We start from the raw sequence: 18354 nt of genomic DNA, 5'->3' as shown, positions 1-18354 counted from the left end.
TTGTTTGTATCTTAATACTGTATTTTTGTGTTTCTTTCCCCTTACCTTTCTCCCTTCTCTTCATCCTTCCTTCCAGTCTCCTTCCCTCCATATTTCCCCTTCAACCCCTTCCTACCTTTCACCATTCCACATTCTTAGCATCTTCCTCTCCCCTCTTAGCCCTTTTCCAACATCCCACTTCCTCCTTTCCTCCTTACTGTCTTTTCTTCATTTCCACTCCTACCCTCTCGTTTTGAGCTTGTATTTATTTTTATCCAGCATTTCTGTGTCTCTGCAATTGGAGAGGTTTTTGGTGTGTTATTCACCATATTGTTGCATCAGTCCTCATTATTATTGGTTATTTTAAGGAAATAATTTGCATTGTTACTTTATTATTAGAAGCTGATTCCTTGTAGTACGCTTCATAGTTTAGTGTAATATAATGCCATCATTTGAGAAAAAGTTCTAAATGGTAATTTTTTTTTTTTTAACAGGTGAGAAGGAAGAATGATGATATTGCAAAATTTGTTGAATTTTTGGTCTTCCAACTTGGGTTATGTGATAACTTTTATAAGGGAGGTATTAGTACAGGTGTTTGAAATTTAAGCTCAGGAACACTGGCTTCTAAACTGTAATTTTTAATTATGTATGTTACCAAGAGCTTAAATATCTTCAAAGTATGTAGTAGAAAATAGATAGGTTAACCTTATTCGTAAAAAGATCTTAAAGAGACATCTGAAATTTTATTTGTGAAAACTCAGTGAGGTCTGGAACTGTTTTGCCACTTGAAGTTAGTATTCCCAAAGGTCTTCAAAGCATTCCTAAGCCTGAGTCAGTTTTTTACAATCTCAGAAACTTCAATCTTAATTTATAGTTGAAATGTTTATTTGATTACTTTAAGGAACCTCTAGTTCACAAACAAATCAAACAAAAGTATTTCTAAAATTGGGGAAATTTTTGAATGTTTAAGCTTTTAAGTTCCAGCCATCAGTTTAGCACTATGCAGAGCACTCCCTCAGATTAAAATTTTGAAAAAAATATTGAAGGTTAAAGAAGCTAAGGCATGCTTCCTGTCCCCCAAAGCATCCAGTATCTATAAGAGAATAATATAATTGGCACCCCATCTTGGAGTGGTGGGTCTGCATCCTCAGATTCAACCTACCATGGATCCAAAATAGTTAGAAAAAAATAGTTCTAGAAAGTTCCAGAAATCAAAACTTGAATTTGCTGCACCCAGTCAGCTATTTATATAGCATTTATATCGTGTTAGGTTTTATAAGTAATCTACAGATTGTGTAAAATGTGTGGGAGGATGTGTGTAAGTTATATGCAGATATTATGTCATTTTATGTAAGGGACTTATTTGAGTATGTTTGGATTTTGGCATCTGATGGGTTCCTGGAACCATCACCTGCTGATACACAGGGACAGTTGTACCAGCTAATGTGACATAATTAGGATCCATATTGACTGAAATTAATGGAAGCATTCACAGAAAGAGAAAAAAACAATACCCATAATGGGTTATGGTCATTTGACAGGGGGAGAAAGGTATTGGATAGAAGTTTTTCCCATAATCTTTCTTCCTACTTTTCTTTTCTTTTTATATTTTCCTTTCTCTTGTGGTATAATTTTAAAGAGTTGTTTTTAAATTAGTGAAGCCTTCTTTTATATTATTATTTTATATATACCTATCCTTTTATATCCACTTTTTTTGTGTATTTCTTTTCCTATTTTCCCCCGACCATGTAAATTTTGTGAATTGATGAGCAAAAGTATTTTATAAGAGTTTTTATTTGCTAACTAGATCATTATAAATAGACACAGATTTAAAAAACAAACTTCTTAATTTTGATCCAGTACTTTTTATTAGTATGTAGTTTCCAGGCTTTGTTTAACCTAGTATATGGGAAGGAAATAGAGGCTGTCTTGGCTCCTAAATTATGTTGCAAAATCTTAAGTTGATTCACGTTTGCTTCTGTTATGTTTTGATTTTTTTTTTGTTTTGCTTTGTTTTTGTTCTCATTTTCTTTTTTTCCCTGGGGACATTAGTTTTGTTAGAAACATTAGTTTCAGGAAATTTAGTGATAATTATAGCAGTTTATTTCATTCTGATTTCATAGTTTTTTGTTATTTCAAACTAGTCTATGGGGAAAATAGAATACTTTTCCTGTTTATTTTAGTTGTATGTGTTTTATTTTGGTATTCTTTAAAATATGTTTAACTAGTATTCAGTGACTATTATTCTTATCTTTGTTCTTTTCTTATTTTTCTTATAAATGTGCTAACACTGGAGGCCGAATAACATAGAGGTTAAGAGCATCAGCAGTAAGTCCAGGCTGTGTGTGCTGTGCTTAGTCACTCAGTCGTGTCTCACTCTTTGAGACCCCATGGACTGTACCGTGCCAGGCTCCTCTGCCCATGGGGATTCTCCAGGCAAGAATACTAGAGTGGGTTGCCATGCCCTCCTCCAGGGGATCTTCCCAAACCAGGGATCGAACCCAGGTTGCCCACATCGCAGGTGAATTCTTTAGTCTGAGCCACCGGGGAAGCCCAGTCCAGGCTGTGTTGAGTTTAAATCCATGACTCTGTTTCTCACTAACTGAATTACTTAAACTCTCTATGCTTGTTTCCTCATCTTTAGAGTCAGGATAATAATAGTACTTCTTTCATAGTGCTGTTTTGAGGAATACAGGAATTAATTTCTATAAAGAACTTAGAAGAGTGTCTGGCATATGGGAAATATTGTTTATGTTAGGTGTTACCCCCCACAGTTCTCTGAAGAGTCACACAGATACTGTTACAGATAGGAATAGAACCTGGGTGTTCTTATTCCAGTCAAGATGAAGCAATGCTATTTTGCTTGTCAGTAGGTTATGCAGTGTTTTCCAAGATACAAATTTCCGAGCTACAAAGTGAATACAATAAAATTAAAATTATTTATTTATTTATAATAAAACACATTTGCATGTTCAGCACTGTGCTTAGGTTTTATAAATGCTAAGGTAGACACACTTTCTGTCCTAAAGAAGCTATAGACTAATGCTGGAAAAGAGACAAGGAAACACTTGAGACATAATTACTTTCATGAGAGAGAATTGTAGAGAACAGAAAGAAATAGAGAGGAGAGGGCATCCATCCCTTCCTTTGGGAGGGTGAAGGAAAAGGGAAACGGTCTTGGAAAACTCCATAGATGAGCTATCAACTCAGGAGTTATTAAGAATATCCATAGGATAAGATAATATACCACAAAGAGTTTAAAGTGCTATGTATATGTTGTTAATATTTAACTTTATACTGAAATCTTCTATTCAGCCTTAAAGCATTCCAAGAAATTAATTGATTCTTACCTTTAACTTGAGTTTACCAACAAGTAGCAGTTTATCCTATATTTTACTCCCAGGGTGTGAAAAAAAAAAATTTTTTTTTCCAGTTGCTTTTTTCAAATTTGTTTGTTATAGAAGAGACACGTGCTTTTTGTAAATGAATTTGAATAGTTGGAAGTATATAAAAGTTATTAATTCCTCCCCCTTTCCCCAACTTTCTCATTCCCTCTGAAAACAATAAAATGTGTAAGTAAAGAATCTGCCTGCAATGCAGGAGAGCCTGGTTTGAATCCTGGGTCAGGAATATCCCCTGGAGAAGAGAGAGGCTACCCACTCCATTATTCTAAGGCTTCCCTGGTGGCTCAGACAGTAAAGAATTCGCCTGCAGTGTGGGAGACCTGGGTTTGATCCCTGGGTTGGAAAGATCCCCTGGAGAAAGGCATGGCAACCCACTCCGGTATTCTTGCCTGGAGAATCCCCATGTACAGAGGAGCCTGGCGGGCTGCAGTCCATGAGGTTGCAAAGCATTGGACAAGACAGAGTGACTAAGCACAAGCACCTATATACCTGTATAGGTGTCTTGCTTTAAATGATAAATGCCATTTCCTTAGTTTGCACTTAAGACATTTCATGACATATCAAGGCTATTTTTTCCATTTTATTTTTATCAAAATGCTCAAAGCTAGCCAAAATAAATGAATTTTCTGCATTCTATCCTGTTTCTTCATGTTTTTGTTTATGCCAAATATGTCTTACTTATTCAAAACCACCACATCATATCCAAATACCTTCCTGTCCGTAAAGATCTTTTCACATAATACATTCTCTGTCAAAGCTTTTCTTCTTTTCCCACCTTCACTCCTTCCTGTGTTTCGAAAGTAATTTTGTGTTAGTACCTAACACTTGCTGCTGTGCTGCTTGCTAAGTCACGTCAGTTGTGTCCGACTCTGTGCGACCCCATAGACGGCGGCCCACCAGGCTCCCGTCCCTGGGATTCTCCAGGCAAGCATACTGGAGTGGGTTGCCATTTCTTTCTCCAGTGCATGAAAGTGAAAAGTGAAAGTGAAGTTGCTCAGTCTTTTCCAAGTCTTTGCGACCCCATGGACTGTAGCCTACCAGGCTCCTCCGTCCGTGGGATTTCCCAGGCAAGAGTACTGGAGTGGGTTACCATTGCCTTCTCTTGCTGCTGTGGATACAATTAAATGTTTAGTTTTCTGTGCTCTGGACTACACTGACAGTTCTTATAACAGTATTTTATGAGTTTTGTAATACTTAAATCCCTATTTGTAAAGCCGGCTGTTAGATATTTAAAATAAAATGTATTTTAGTCATGTTTTATTACTCTTAGAAATACTGATTTTTAACTGTCCTGGGGAGAAGTTACAAAATGTAAGCTGTGAGTTGAAAATAAAACTTGGTTTGGTTAATGATTTTGGGTGAATCTTTCTGAGACATTGTTTTCTTCAAAGATTATGATAACCTGATTTGGCCAGTTTTTAAAATTAAAACTAAATAAAATCTTTAAAAACTTAAGTTGTGAGAATAAGGTATAAATAAATCTCTCAAATATTTTAATAGAAGTTTAAGAGCAGTTCTTTGACATTTTTGAAGGAAACTTGCCACAGTAAATATTTGCTGAACATGATATAAATAGTAATCACTAAAAATTGTTTTCATTTATTTTTCAGAGAATGCAGAATCCATTGATCTTAAACAGTTTTTTGACCAACATTTTTCACATATATATTATGTGTTTTTTGAGAATTTTGTTACTATTGAAGCTAGTCTTAAACAGAAAGGTAAGATGTTAAAATCAATCCTGGCTTACACTGATGTTTCAAATAATTGTCATAAACATTCACTTAAAATAGACTTTTTCACATTGGAATTTTAGTATTATTTCACTTCTCCTCTCAGATGGCTTGTAGACACCCTGCTCACACTGTGGGTTAGTAGTATTAATAATACCCTTATTATTTTGAAAAGGCTTAGAAGATTGGCCTTTTCTCTGGTCAGATTTGTTTTCTCACCTTTACTCTGCCCTAGGGCCATGTGTCAGGTTTGAGCAGTCATTTTCATAATTTCATTTTTAAGAGCTCACTTAAGTGTTTACCACAATATATTATTATTTATTTTTTAGACATAAATATGTAGAACCTAAATGTAATTGTCTAAAAAAAGTAGAGATGCTATGATATTGTCTACACATTGAACAGAATACACTTTAAATATTTTATTAAAGAATCACTGAGAAAAAACTATGCCTGAAATATTTTAAGCTTTTTAAGTGGTTGTTGACATTGAGGACAAAATGATAATGTTTAAATATTTTTCTGTAAAAATGTTTTAGGTCACAAGTCTCAAAGGGAGGAATTGGATGCTATACTTTTTATTTTTGAGGTACGTACCTACCCATGTAACTTTTTTCCCAAAATTAATTTTTGGAACATACAAAGGAATATATTGAATATTAACAAGCACTGTGAATCTGCCATGCTTTTTAAAAACTAAATTCTATTGTTTAACCTAAAAAAATTTCTGAGGTATATTTTAGGTACAGATAGAATTAATGGTTTTATGCATTTGAAGTCACAATTGGTACAATATTTATGGTGTTTACAAGCAATAAAAATTTTAATTTGTGGGATGTTTACACAAATGGAGAATTTTTTTTAAGAAATTCTAAAACATGCTTACTTGAGAGGATAAATTCATGGAACTGTTATATACTTAAGGAGTTCATAGTTTCTGCTTTAACTGCTTTTCATTGAAAACTTGTATAGAATAATTTTAAACATTTTATACATTGTTGTTCTACCACATTACTTTTTATTGGGGCGGGGCAAGTTTGTATTGCTAAATAAGCAGAAAGAAGTAACAACATATGATACTCTGTTAAAACTTCTGTTTTATTTTTGGCACAGTGATAAAAATGAGGGACACACATGCTTTTCAAATAACTCCTTACTCTTCATTCTGGTTTTCAAATCGAATAGTGATAGGAGTATTCCAATCTTTATTGAGGATTTTAGCAATCAGGAAACAGCCAGGATTAATTAGACCTTGTGTTTTGAAAGGCATAAAGAATTTAGAAATCAGTTTCTAAAGATTGAACTATTCTATTTACTGCTAATTAAAATTCACTGTTTTGTATATTGACTATTTTAGTATGGTTTAGAAGAATTTAAAGAATTTGATCTTTCTCAGTTGCTGAGTCAGTCACAGCTTAAAAAAAGAGTTTTTTTTTAAGCATTCCAAAAGAAGTAACTGGTTTGATACCTAGTTCTGCAGTTAATTTTCGTTAGTCATTAACCCTGAGGAATTTGCTCATATTTACCTCCCAAAGTGTTTGCATTAATTGTTTACAAGGGGAATATTAAAGCATGGATATTTTGAGAAAGAATAAAAAAGTATGTACAGAGAAAAGATAATTCCTGGAAAGTATTCCTTCAGACATTTGTGAAACTATATTTAGGAAATTGAGATCATTGACTAGTTAATAGAAGCTCTTTCAGGGTATTCCTTCTATTAAAGCATAATCCTTAGTTTTCTGTATGTAATATATACTGGTCATTTGTTAATCTGAACTGAAATGTTTGTCTATAATCCATCACTAAATTTCATTAGGAAAAGAACTGTTAAATGTAGGGTTTTTATCTTTTGGAAAAAATACTTAACCTGGGTGCTGTTTTTGTACTTATGATGGTAACAATATCTGACTTGCACCTTTAGAGACTAATGATTTAAAAGATCAAGAAATTATCTAAATAAACTGATTTCCTTTTTCTGGAATAAGGTGCATCATTGTGGAACGTTATGACATAGGATTGATACTCTGTTTTCTTCTGTGTAGTTAAGAGTGTACATGATTTCTTTCATCTTTATATTACTGAATAAAAAGATGATAAAGTGTAATTTAGTAGTGATAATGTAGAAGTACTTTAAGTAGTTCACAAACTTGTCCTTTTAGTTTTCTATAATTTTAGCTCTTTCCATACCGCAATAAATATAATTATACAGTTGCTGGCTAAGTATGGGAGAAATGTAGGAGGGCAAGGCTGAAGAATTTTCTGTATCTTATGTGGGAATAGCACCTGTCTGTGAAGAACTTTATAATTTCTTTATCATCCTCTTATATAAGAAGGACTAGAGACGATTATCAAAAGGAAGATAGAGAAGTGTAAAAACAGGCATACCATTCTTTGAACAGAATAGTATGAAAGCACTAATTCTGGAAATAGGAATATGGAAGCTGGAATCTGTTTTTCCACTTTCTAACCTAAGCACATTTTTTAACCTGTTATGGCAAACGAAATCACTCCTTTTAGGATGGTTTTGAGGATTAATGAAATATCCTTTATATAAAGTGTCTATTATTTGGCCCTTATGAACATTCAATTAATGTTGACTCTAAATAGTAATAAAATAGAGCAGCAATAATAACAAATACCATTCAGCAAGCAGATGAGTATTGAGAACATAGTTCAACAGCATAGTAAGGCAGCTATTGAAGTAGAATAATTCATACAGGTGCAATATGTAGAGGAAAATAAAGACAAAATTTTGAAGATATTATATGTAAGAAATATTCCAAACTTGTAGAAGTATGTATGGGTTAGCTTAACCATAGGGCTCCTGAATTTAAAAAATTTTTTCTCATACCTATAGCCGTTATAATATATAAGTATCTTTGGGTTCATGTGATTAATTTAGTACAAGTATTTGATAGGATTTTTGTGAAAGCAAAATATTTCCCCTCTTAGGTTTATCAAAATAGGAGAAAGAAAGAACTACTTGAAGAGAAAATATAAGATACTAGTATCTAAAAGAATTTAGAACAGATCAGTAGTTTCCACAGAAAGTCTAATAGAAAACAAGCATTAAAAAATACAGCATTTATTCACTAAAGAGAAATATAATTTTTACATCATTATAAAAGATAAATTTCATCAATATCCTGTTCCAAGACTTAGTTAGTATAGCTTGTTGATTTCTGGAGTTTTCAGATAATGATCAGTATGCCAGTGCTGAAGTAGTGCCACTACCATCAGACTAGCTCAGAGATGATTTTGTATTTGTAATACTATCTTCTGCATAAGAAACTCTTAAAGGCTTTGTGTAAGTTCTTTAATTTTTCACGTTGTTCAAGATGTGGACTTGTTACTTGCTTTTCATACTTTTCTTTGTTTTATTCATATTGATTTTTAGAAAATTTTACAACTTCTTCCAGAAAGAATTCATCAGCGATGGCAGTTTCATAGTATTGGTAAGTAATGTAAATACTATTTCACATTTGAAATAAATGATAATATTTGAACATATTCTGTTAATGAGTTGGTTATTACTTGAAATGAGTTCATAGTTTATATTTTAGTAAAAATAAATAAAGAATACAGAATTAAACTTACTGGGAATATAAGATAAAAACATACATGAAGGCCTGTTAAGTTTCATAGTGGCATGTTAAATTTCTTTGATCCACCTGTTGTTACTGTGAACATGTTAGCAATAATGATGAACTATAAAGCCTAAAAATAAAAGTAGATTCTACATCAAAGTAAATATTCTGTAATCAGAAATGGAAGACGAAATGCAAAGTGCCAAGTATAAGAGAGCCATGGGTTCCAGGTTTGAAAGCAAGCAGTGTAAAGTTGGCAGTTTGCTCCATTAAAAAAAAAAAAGAGGGAACCTGGGGTTTAGCTTACTGCTTGAAGAGCCAAAGTAGAACTTCCCAGATCAAGAAATGAAGCTGAAAAGGAAAAGGGGAAAGGAAAAACATGCAGCCCTGCTGTAGATTACTGTGAAGAACCAGATAGGCAGGTCATAGGCTTCTCTTACAAGGAGTTAAGCCAAGATGCTGGCTGGCTTGGAGTCTGGTTCTTTCATAATCATAGCATTGCCACAGGACTCTCTGACTCTCATTGTAAGCCTTTTTTCCCTCTTGGATGAAAAAGGAATCTGCAGGTAGGCAATTTCTGGCTTTGGTTCAGTGTCTCACTTAGAACAAAGGTGATTGCTAGTGATTCTCGTGGCCTTTCTCTTGTGGTGAATACACAGCCAGCCACCATATCTACGTTGTTGAAGTAGAATGTTATAGGCCTTATATTCATTTGTAAAAATTGTATTTTCCTTTTAAAAAAGAGTCATAGGTTTATTTAGGCCCTACAATTCTTAATCAGTTGTAGCAAATAAAATCTGTGAGGCTTTGAAACTATACGTCATCCCAATTAGCAGTTCTGGAAGCAAAAGAAACTACATATAGGATGGATATTGATGCAGGGGCTAAAAAAGACAAAATTTTATTTTTTTTAATTTATTTTAAAAATTTATTTTATTTTTTAACTTTATAATATTGTATTGATTTTGCCATATATCAAAATGAATCCACCACAGGTATACATGTGTTCCTCATCCTGAACCCTCCTCCCTCCCCGTACCATCCCTCTGAGTCGTCCCATTGCACCAGCCCCAAGCATCCAGTATCGTGCATCGAACCTGGACTGGCGACTCGTTTCATATATGATATTATACATATTTCAATGCCATTCTCCCAAATCATCCTACCCTCTCCCTCTCCCACAGAATCCAAAAGACTGTTCTGTACATCAGTGATAATAAAGCCTGTTGAGAATAAACTTTTTTGATAAAGCTCAAGACTAAAAATGATGTGTCCTTAATATATAAAGAACTCTGGCAACTCAGTAAGACAGATAAGTTTTTTAAATATGCAAAATATTTGCATATATATCATACCAAAGCGGAGAAGGCAATGGCAACACACTCCAGTACTCTTGCCTGGAAAATCCCATGGACGGAGGGGCCTGGTGGGCTGCAGTCCATGGGGTTGCTAGGAGTCGGACACAACTGAGCAACTTCACTTTATTTTTTCACTTTCATGCATTGGAGAAGGAAATGGCAACCCACTCCAGTGTTCTTGCCTGGAGAATCCCAGGGACCGGGGGGAGCCTGCTGGGCTTCCGTCCATGGGGTCGCACAGAGTCGGACACGACTGAAGCGACTTAGCAGCAGCATACCAAAGAAGACATATAAATTGCTAATAAGCATGATAAGGTGCTTAATAGAATAGGGAAATCCTATTTTTTATTTCATAATCATTAAAATGTTCTTGGTTATCTATGAAACTTCTCTAGACATCTGAACTTGTAAAGTTTTTCTACTGAGGAATGTAGTCTTCAATATGTAAAAGAGCTTTGGGCTATCTAGTTGTCATGTTTAGTAGTATTCCAGTAAATGTCCAATTTGAGAAGATATATCAGTGGTCATTTTCTTTGTCACTCCTCCTCCTCCAAGTCGCTTCAGTCGTGTCCAACTCTGTGTGACCCCATAGACAGCAGCCCACCAGGCTCCCCCGTCCCTGGGATTCTCCAGGCAAGAACACTGGAGTGGGTTGCCATTTCCTTCTCCAATGCATGAAAGTGAAAAGTGAAAGTGAAGTCGCTCTGTCTTGTCCGATTCTTAGCGACCCCGTGGACTGCAGCCTACCAGGCTCCTCCATCCATGGGATTTTCCAGGCAAGAGTAAGAATCCTTAAAAAAAGTAACTTGAACAACTTTACGCTAACAAGTTAGGCAGTTTTTTCTTTAACATATTTATTTATTTGACTATGCTGAGTCTTTGTTGCAGCATGTGAGATCTAGTTCCCTGACCAGGGATGGAACCCAGGCCCCCTATATTTGGGAGTATGGAATCTTAGGCACTGGATTACCAGGGAAGACCCAAGGCAGTTTTAATAAAATCAGCAAATTTATAGAAAGATAGAAATTATTCAAACTGACTCAAAAAAGAATGTGCTCAGTCCCTCAGTTGTGTCCCACTCTTTGTGACCCCGTGGACTGTAGCCTGCCAGGCTTTTCTTTCCATGGCATTTTCCAGGCAGAAATAGTGGAGTGGGTTGCCCTTTGCTTCTCCAGTGGATCTTCCCAGCCTAGGGACTGAACCCACATTTCCTGCACTGGTGGCAGATTCTTTACCACTGAGCCACCTGGAAGCCCTCATTTAGATTACTCACTCTCAGTGCTGCTGCCAGAAAAGCTGTATTCCATTTTGTATCTCCTTGGGTCTGTCGTTGTTCCCTGTTGTTGAATACTTTAAAAACATCTACTAATTGAGAAGGTTTCATTTCAAATATACCATCTAATTTCTATAATTTTTTAATCTCTGGGGCTCTTAAAGTAACAATTATAAATCTTCTCACAAAGGAAAGCTTAATTCCAAATATCTTAAAAAGATGTAATATCAATTGGTCACAAACTCTTTCAGAAAATAAAGGAACTCTTCCCAGTCTATGTACATGTCTATTATTATCTTGATAATAAAGCCAGATTAAAGACCTCACAAAAGAACACAGTAGTGTTCAATATCCATCATAAACACAGAGGCAAAAATCTTTAATAATTTATTAACAAACTAAATTTAGTAGTATGACAAAAAGACTATGTAAATGGTAACCAATTGGGATTTATCTCAGGGATGCAAGGTTGGTTTAATATTTGATAAGCATTTTGTGAAAAATACAGTATTAATAGAATAAATGACAAAACCACCTGTAATGCTGACTGTGATGTTTACTTGACTGTAATGCCAGTAGCAGAAAAAGCATCCGACAGAATTTACTGCCCATGCATGATTAAAAACGCTTATCAGATGTGATTAGTTTTCCACTTCTTTTTCTCTTCCAGGGTTCAATCGGTGATACTACAATGCATTTAGCATGTATAGATTTTTTAGGAGAGCTAATTAAGACCAAGGCTTTATATAGAATTGTTTTAAGAAGCTGAATTTGCTCAGACACGAGGAAGGGAATTGCAGATAAATCAACACGATTTGTTGAAATATTAAAACTTATTTTAGTACGATAAATAAAACTTAAGCAATAGAGTCACAGTCTTAATCATTTTATATATATATTTCATATAAAAATTTGTAATCTTAGTGTTACTAGAAAGAATAAAGATGCAAGATTAGAACAAATAGCTGTAGAGGAAATTTTGTTACTGGTATAAATTTTAAACATAGAAACTATTTCTAAATATTTTATAGATTTATAAATAGTAATAAAATATTTTTGGAGATAATAACAAAATCTGGATAAGATTTCTTTTGGGGAGGGAAGCAGGAAAATGATTCAGGATGAGTTCATGGGAGGCTTAAGTGATACTTATATAAAACATTATAAATAACAAATAAATGAAATCTTGAAATTATAGGAAACATGAGACTATTTAGATTTGTTCAAACTGAATGGTGGACTTCTGGTTTTGAATATTATTTCATTATTTTATTATAGCTTTGAAATATTGTATAATTATAAGAAAAAGTATTTTGAATACTCTGAGTATTTTGAAAAGAAAAAGTAGTACAGGGGAAACGTTTGTTAAGAAATACTACAGTTTCAGGTGTTTATTTGATTAACTATAAAATTTTCTACAGTGGTTTTTATTTGTATTAGTGATGGTAAAAGTATTTATTTATATTCTTCAGTTCAATTCAGTAAAATATATAGATTGTTGCCTTAAATGCAATTTTGGTTTTATTGTTTGTTTATTAAAAATAGGATAAATCATATTTAATTCCAGTAAACCATGTGTTAAAATGGTGACTTTTTATATGCCCTCTATCCCAAGACTATGGCCAGAGGGATGTTAAGGTCACCAAGAATAATTTGGAGGTGACCAGGGACTTGTTTTTAAAGTATTTTCAAGTCTTACTGATAACTCTTGACATTTAGAAATGATCATTAAGATATGAATGTTTAAAATCATGTTTTCTTTTCAGGATTGATTTTAAAGAAACTACTACACACAGGAAACTCCTTGAAGGTATAATGTAATTATATTTCTTTTCTATATTTAAAAAGTTATTTGAATTGATTATTTTCAGCTGTGCTGGGTCTTCGTTGCTGCACAGGCTTTTTCTAGTTGTGGCAAGCGAGGGCTACTCCAGTTGTGTCCTGGCTTCTCATTGCAGTGGCTTTTCTTGTGGCTCCCAGGCTGTCAAGTACAGGCTTGGTAGTTGTGGCACTCAGGCCTGGTTGCTCTGTGGCATGTGGGATCTTTCTGGACAGGAATTGAACCCTTGTGTCCTACATTGGCAGGTGGATTCTTTACCACTGAGCCACCGGGAAAGCCCCATTTCTGTAGGTTTTTTTTTTTTTTTTTTTAACTGAGTAAAGCATATAGTCAACTGCTCCACTTGCCTGCATCATTGTTTTCCTAAATAAATATGAATAATCTTCAGTTCCCTGGATTGAAGTGAAATCACTTAAAAAATAGCAGCATGCTCAGTATACATGAGGTTGACCATGCTATTGAAAACTTTTTGTGGCTTTACCACTGCATTTGACTCATTTGGCAGAAACATAGTCAGCTCTTGATGTCCATGGGCTCTACATCCATATCATTTTATATATCGGACTTGAGCATATGCTGATTTTGGTATCCATGGTAGGGGAGGTCCTGGAAGCATTACCTCATAGATACTGAGGGACAACTGTGCTTTGCCCTGTGGTCCCCAGAAGATAAAAATTATTAAGCTATTCAACAAATAATTCTTCATTTTACCATAGCTATCCTGAGATATAGAGGGAAGTAGTACATCTGTTAAAAATGGTTTGTTCATTATTATTATTTTGTCTTCTTTTTTATTATTCCATTGTGCTGTGGTTAGAAAAGCTTCTCAGTCCAAAAGCGTCTTGCTGTAAGTTGGGTAAAAGTCTCATTGTTGTAGGTACTTTTGGTGTCAAGGTTTGGGTTTGCAGTACAACGGGATAAGCCTTCGTACAGCTTTGTCCTGTTTCTAACTGAACTGAGAGGGTGGCAACAGATGTCTAGCTTTGGCAGTGGCTGTTTACAAACCATGCATGTGTGCTAAGTTGCTTCAGTTGTGTCCAACTCTGTGCTACCCTGTGGACTGTAGCCCACCAGGCTCCTCTGTCCAGGATTCTTCAGGCAAGAATACAAGTGTGGGTTGCCATACCCTTCTCAAGGGGATTTTTCCGACCCAGGGATTGAGCCTTGATTCTGTTACATCTCCTGCATTGGCAGGTTGGTTCTTTACCACTAGCACCACCTTGGAAGCTCAGTTGTGTACAAAGCTGTGATAGAGGAATATCTGAAGCTATCAGTGAAGTTAGGTTAGTGAAGAACTTTGTGGTTTGCTTGGCGATTTGGAGTTTGCTTTGTTTTCTCCTTTTGTCTTCCTGAAAGAGCATTCTTCAGTTTAAATATGTATTTTCTGTGTATTGGGCATTGTTCTAGTTGTTTAAAGATACAGTAATAGGCCAAATTTGCCCTTTAGAAGCAAATTAAATACATGAGATAATTTCAGGCTGCTAAGCCTTTAAAGGACAGGAGCAGTGAGTTAGCAGTGCATCCGGATCTCCATGACCATTCCTCCTTTTAGCAGTTAATAGTTATACCAAGGAGTGGTCATTGCCGTCTCTCCTTTCTTCTTGGATTAGAGTGGCAATGTGGGGAAGAACGGAAGTTAACAAGAAGGAAATGATTTTGATTTTCTATAAGTGAAAGTTATAGTGTAGAAATTACCTGATAGCTTTAAGTAGTTCAGTTCGGTTCAGTCATTGAGTTATGTCCAATTCTTTGTGACCCCATGAACCGCAGCACGCCAGGCCTCCCTGTCCGTCATCAACACCCAGAATCTACCCAAACCCATGTCCATCGAGTCAGTGATGCCATCCAACCATCTCATCCTCTGTCGTCCCCTTCTCCTCCTGCCCTCAATCTTTCCCAGCATCAGGGTCTTTTCCAATGAGTCAACTCTTCGCATGGGGTGGCCAAAGTATTGGAGTTTCAGCTTCAGCATCAGTCCTTCCAATGAACACCCAGGACTGATTTCCTTTAGGATGGACTAGTTGGATTTCCTTGCAGTCCAAGGGACTCTCAAGAGTCTTCTCCAACACCACAGTTGAAAAGCATCAATTCTTCAGTACTCAGCTTTCTTTATAGTCCAACTCTCACATCCACACATGACCACTGGAAAAACCATAGCCTTGACTAGATGGACCTTTGTTGGCAAAGGAATGTCTCTGCTTTTTAATATGCTGACTAGGTTGGTCATAACTTTCCTTCCAAGGAGTAAGCGTCTTTTGATTTCATGACTGCAGTCACCTTCTACAGTGCTTTTGGAGCCCAGAAAAATAAAGTCAGCCACTGTTTCCACTGTTTCTCCATCTATTTGCCATGAAGCGATGGGACCGGATGCCATGATCTTAGTTTTCTGAATGTTGAGCTTTAAGCCAACTTTTTCACTCTCCTCTTTTACTTTCATCAAGAGGCTCTTTAGTTCTTTACTTTCTGCCATAAGGGTAGTGTCATCTCCATATCTGAGGCTATTGATATTTTTCCTGGCAGTCTTGATTCCAGCTTGTGTTTCTTCCAGCCCAGCGTTTCTCATGATGTACTCTGCATAGAAGTTAAATAAGCAGGGTGACAATATACAGCCTTGACGTACTCCTTTTCCTATTTGGAACCAGTCTGTTGTTCCGTGTCCAGTTCTAACTGTTGGTTCCTGACCTGCATATAGGTTTCTCAAGAGGCAGGTCAGGTGGTCTGGTATTCCCATCTCTTTCAGAATTTTTCATAGTTTATTGTGATTCACACAGTCAAAGGCTTTGTCATAGTCAATAAAGCAGAAATAGATATTTTTCTGGAACTCTCTTGCTTTTTTGATGATGCAGCGGATGTTGGCAATTTGATCTCTGGTTCCTCTGCCTTTTCTAAAACCAGCTTGAACATCTGAAAGTTCACGTTTCATGTATTGCTGAAGCCTGGGTTGGAGAATTTTAAGCATTACTTTACTAGCGTGTGAGATGAGTGCAGTTGTGTGGTAGTTTGAGCATTCTTTGGCATTACCATTCTTTGGGATTGGAATGAAAACCGACCTATTCCAGTCCTGTGGCCACTGCCGAGTTTTCCAAATTTGCTGGCATATTGAGTGCAGCACTTTCACAGCATCATCTTTCAGGATGTGAAATAGCTCAAATGGAATTCCATCACCTCCACTAGCTTTGTTCATAGTGATGTTTCCTAAAGCCCACTTAACTTCACATTCCAGGATGTCTGGCTCTAGGTCAGTGACCACACCATCGTGATTATCTGGGTCATGAAGATCTTTTTTGTAAAGTTCTTCTGTATATTCTTGCCACCTCTTCTTAATATCTTCTGCTTCCATTAGGTCCCTACCATTTCTGTCCTTTATTGAGCCCATCTTTGCATGAAATGTTCCCTTGGTATCTCTAATTTTCCTGAAGAGATCTCTAGTCTTTCCCATTCTATTGTTTTCCTCTACTTCTTTGCATTGATGGCTGAGGGAGGCTTTCTTCTCTCTCCTTGCTGTTCTTTGGAACTCTGCATTCAAATGGGAATACCTTTCCTTTTCTCCTTTACTTTTCGCTCCTTTCTTTTCACAGCCATTTGTAAAGCCTCCCCAGACAGCCATTTTGCTTTTTTGCATTTCTTTTTCTTGGGATGGTCTTGATTCCTGTCTCCTGTACAGTGTCACGTACCTCCATCCATAGTTCATCAGGCACTCTATCGGATCTAGTCCCTTAAATCTTAAATCTCTTAAAGCCCCGACCAGTAACGCTGAAGAAGGTGAAGTTGAACAGTTCTATGAAGACCTACAAGACCTTCTAGAACTAATACCCAGAGAAGATGTCCTTTTCATCATAGGGGACTGGAATGCAAAAGTAGGAAGTCAAGAAACACCTGGAGTAACAGGCAAATTTGGCCTTGGAGTACAGAATGAAGCAGGGCAAAGGCTAATAGAGTTCTGCCAAGAGAACACATTGGTTGTAGCAAACACCCTCTTCCAACAACACAAGAGAAGACCACACATGGACATCACCAGATGGTCGACACTGAAATCAGATTGATTATATTCTTTGCAGCCAAAGATGGAGAAGCTCTATACAGTCAGCAAAAACAAGACCAGGAGCTGACTGTGGCTCAGATCATGAACTCCTTAGGTAGTTAGACACCAAGTTTATTTGTTCAGAATCCATAAATTTAGATTTATAAGTGCTAAGGGGGTCAGTAAATTATCATGGCTATCATTCTGTCTCCCTCTCCTGCCTGCCTTCCTTTTCTTCCTCTTCTTTGGAGAGTATCAGTCTGTAACCATCTTCCAGAGAATTTTGGCGTGGAAGGAAGAAAATATTTCCATTTTAAATTAAACTACTGTTTTTCATTTCATTTCATTTTAGATTAGGCGGGAAGGTGTTCGGCTTTTCTTATTATGGTTGCAAGCTCTTCAGAATAACTGTAGCAAAGAACAGCTTTGGATGTTTTCATGCTTAATCCCCGGATTTTCAGCACCACAGTCTGAATATGGACCTCGAACTTTAGATAACCTCATTAATCCTCCACTCAACCTTCAAGAAAGTAAGATTCATCTTTTCCATCATTATTTTAAAAATTTTGTGTAGTTTGTTAATATATATTTTAAAATATCTGTACATTTTTAACTGGTTAATCCAAGGCCATGTTTTTAAATGTGGGATTTATAAAACAAAACTCATGGAGAAAGGATTCATGGTTGCTGGGGGAGGCGGGGGGTGGTTTGAACAGGGGAGCGCGTGGGATTTGAGGGTGGGCAAAATTGGTGAAGGGGATTTAGAGTTACAAACTTCTTGTCAGAAAGTAAATAAAATAAGTCATCAGGATGTAGTGGACAGCATGGGAACTGTAGTTGATGACAACTGTTGTGAATTTGAAAGTTGCTAAGAAACTAAATATTAGAAGTTCTTACCACAAGAAAAAAATTTTTTTTGTAATTTTGGTGACAGATGGTAACTACTTATTCGGGTGATTATTTTACAGTGCATACAAATGTTGAATCATGTACACCTGAAACTAATATAATGTATGTCAGTAAAAAATGTAAATAAATAATTTTAAAACATCCAGGTATAATGAGGCCAACAGATCAGGAGATGATTGCTGTTAAAAGATAGCTTGTTACTCATAGTTCCCAGGAGAAGTGGTTGTGCCACACCAAGGAGGGTGGTCAC

The 18354-nt window shown here is 35.9% G+C and overlaps 1 protein-coding gene across 5 annotated transcripts in view; it reads left to right on the top strand.

Annotated features, from left to right (window-relative positions):
- Window positions 1-18354, top strand: part of RALGAPA1 (Ral GTPase activating protein catalytic subunit alpha 1) — a 211099-nt gene that overhangs the window by 34964 nt on the left and 157781 nt on the right. For all 5 annotated transcript variants that reach the window (XM_005222080.5, XM_059879341.1, XM_059879343.1 and 2 more), the window contains exons 2-6: window positions 4994-5104; window positions 5656-5705; window positions 8514-8571; window positions 13101-13144; window positions 17548-17725. In XM_005222080.5, the coding sequence (XP_005222137.1) occupies window positions 4994-5104; window positions 5656-5705; window positions 8514-8571; window positions 13101-13144; window positions 17548-17725 (441 nt within the window). The remainder of the gene's footprint in view (window positions 1-4993; window positions 5105-5655; window positions 5706-8513; window positions 8572-13100; window positions 13145-17547; window positions 17726-18354) is intronic.

Source organism: Bos taurus, chromosome 21 (assembly GCF_002263795.3).
Source record: "Bos taurus isolate L1 Dominette 01449 registration number 42190680 breed Hereford chromosome 21, ARS-UCD2.0, whole genome shotgun sequence".
In the NCBI taxonomy this organism is placed as follows: domain Eukaryota; kingdom Metazoa; phylum Chordata; class Mammalia; order Artiodactyla; family Bovidae; genus Bos; species Bos taurus.
This window is presented reverse-complemented; position numbering and strand designations above follow the sequence as displayed.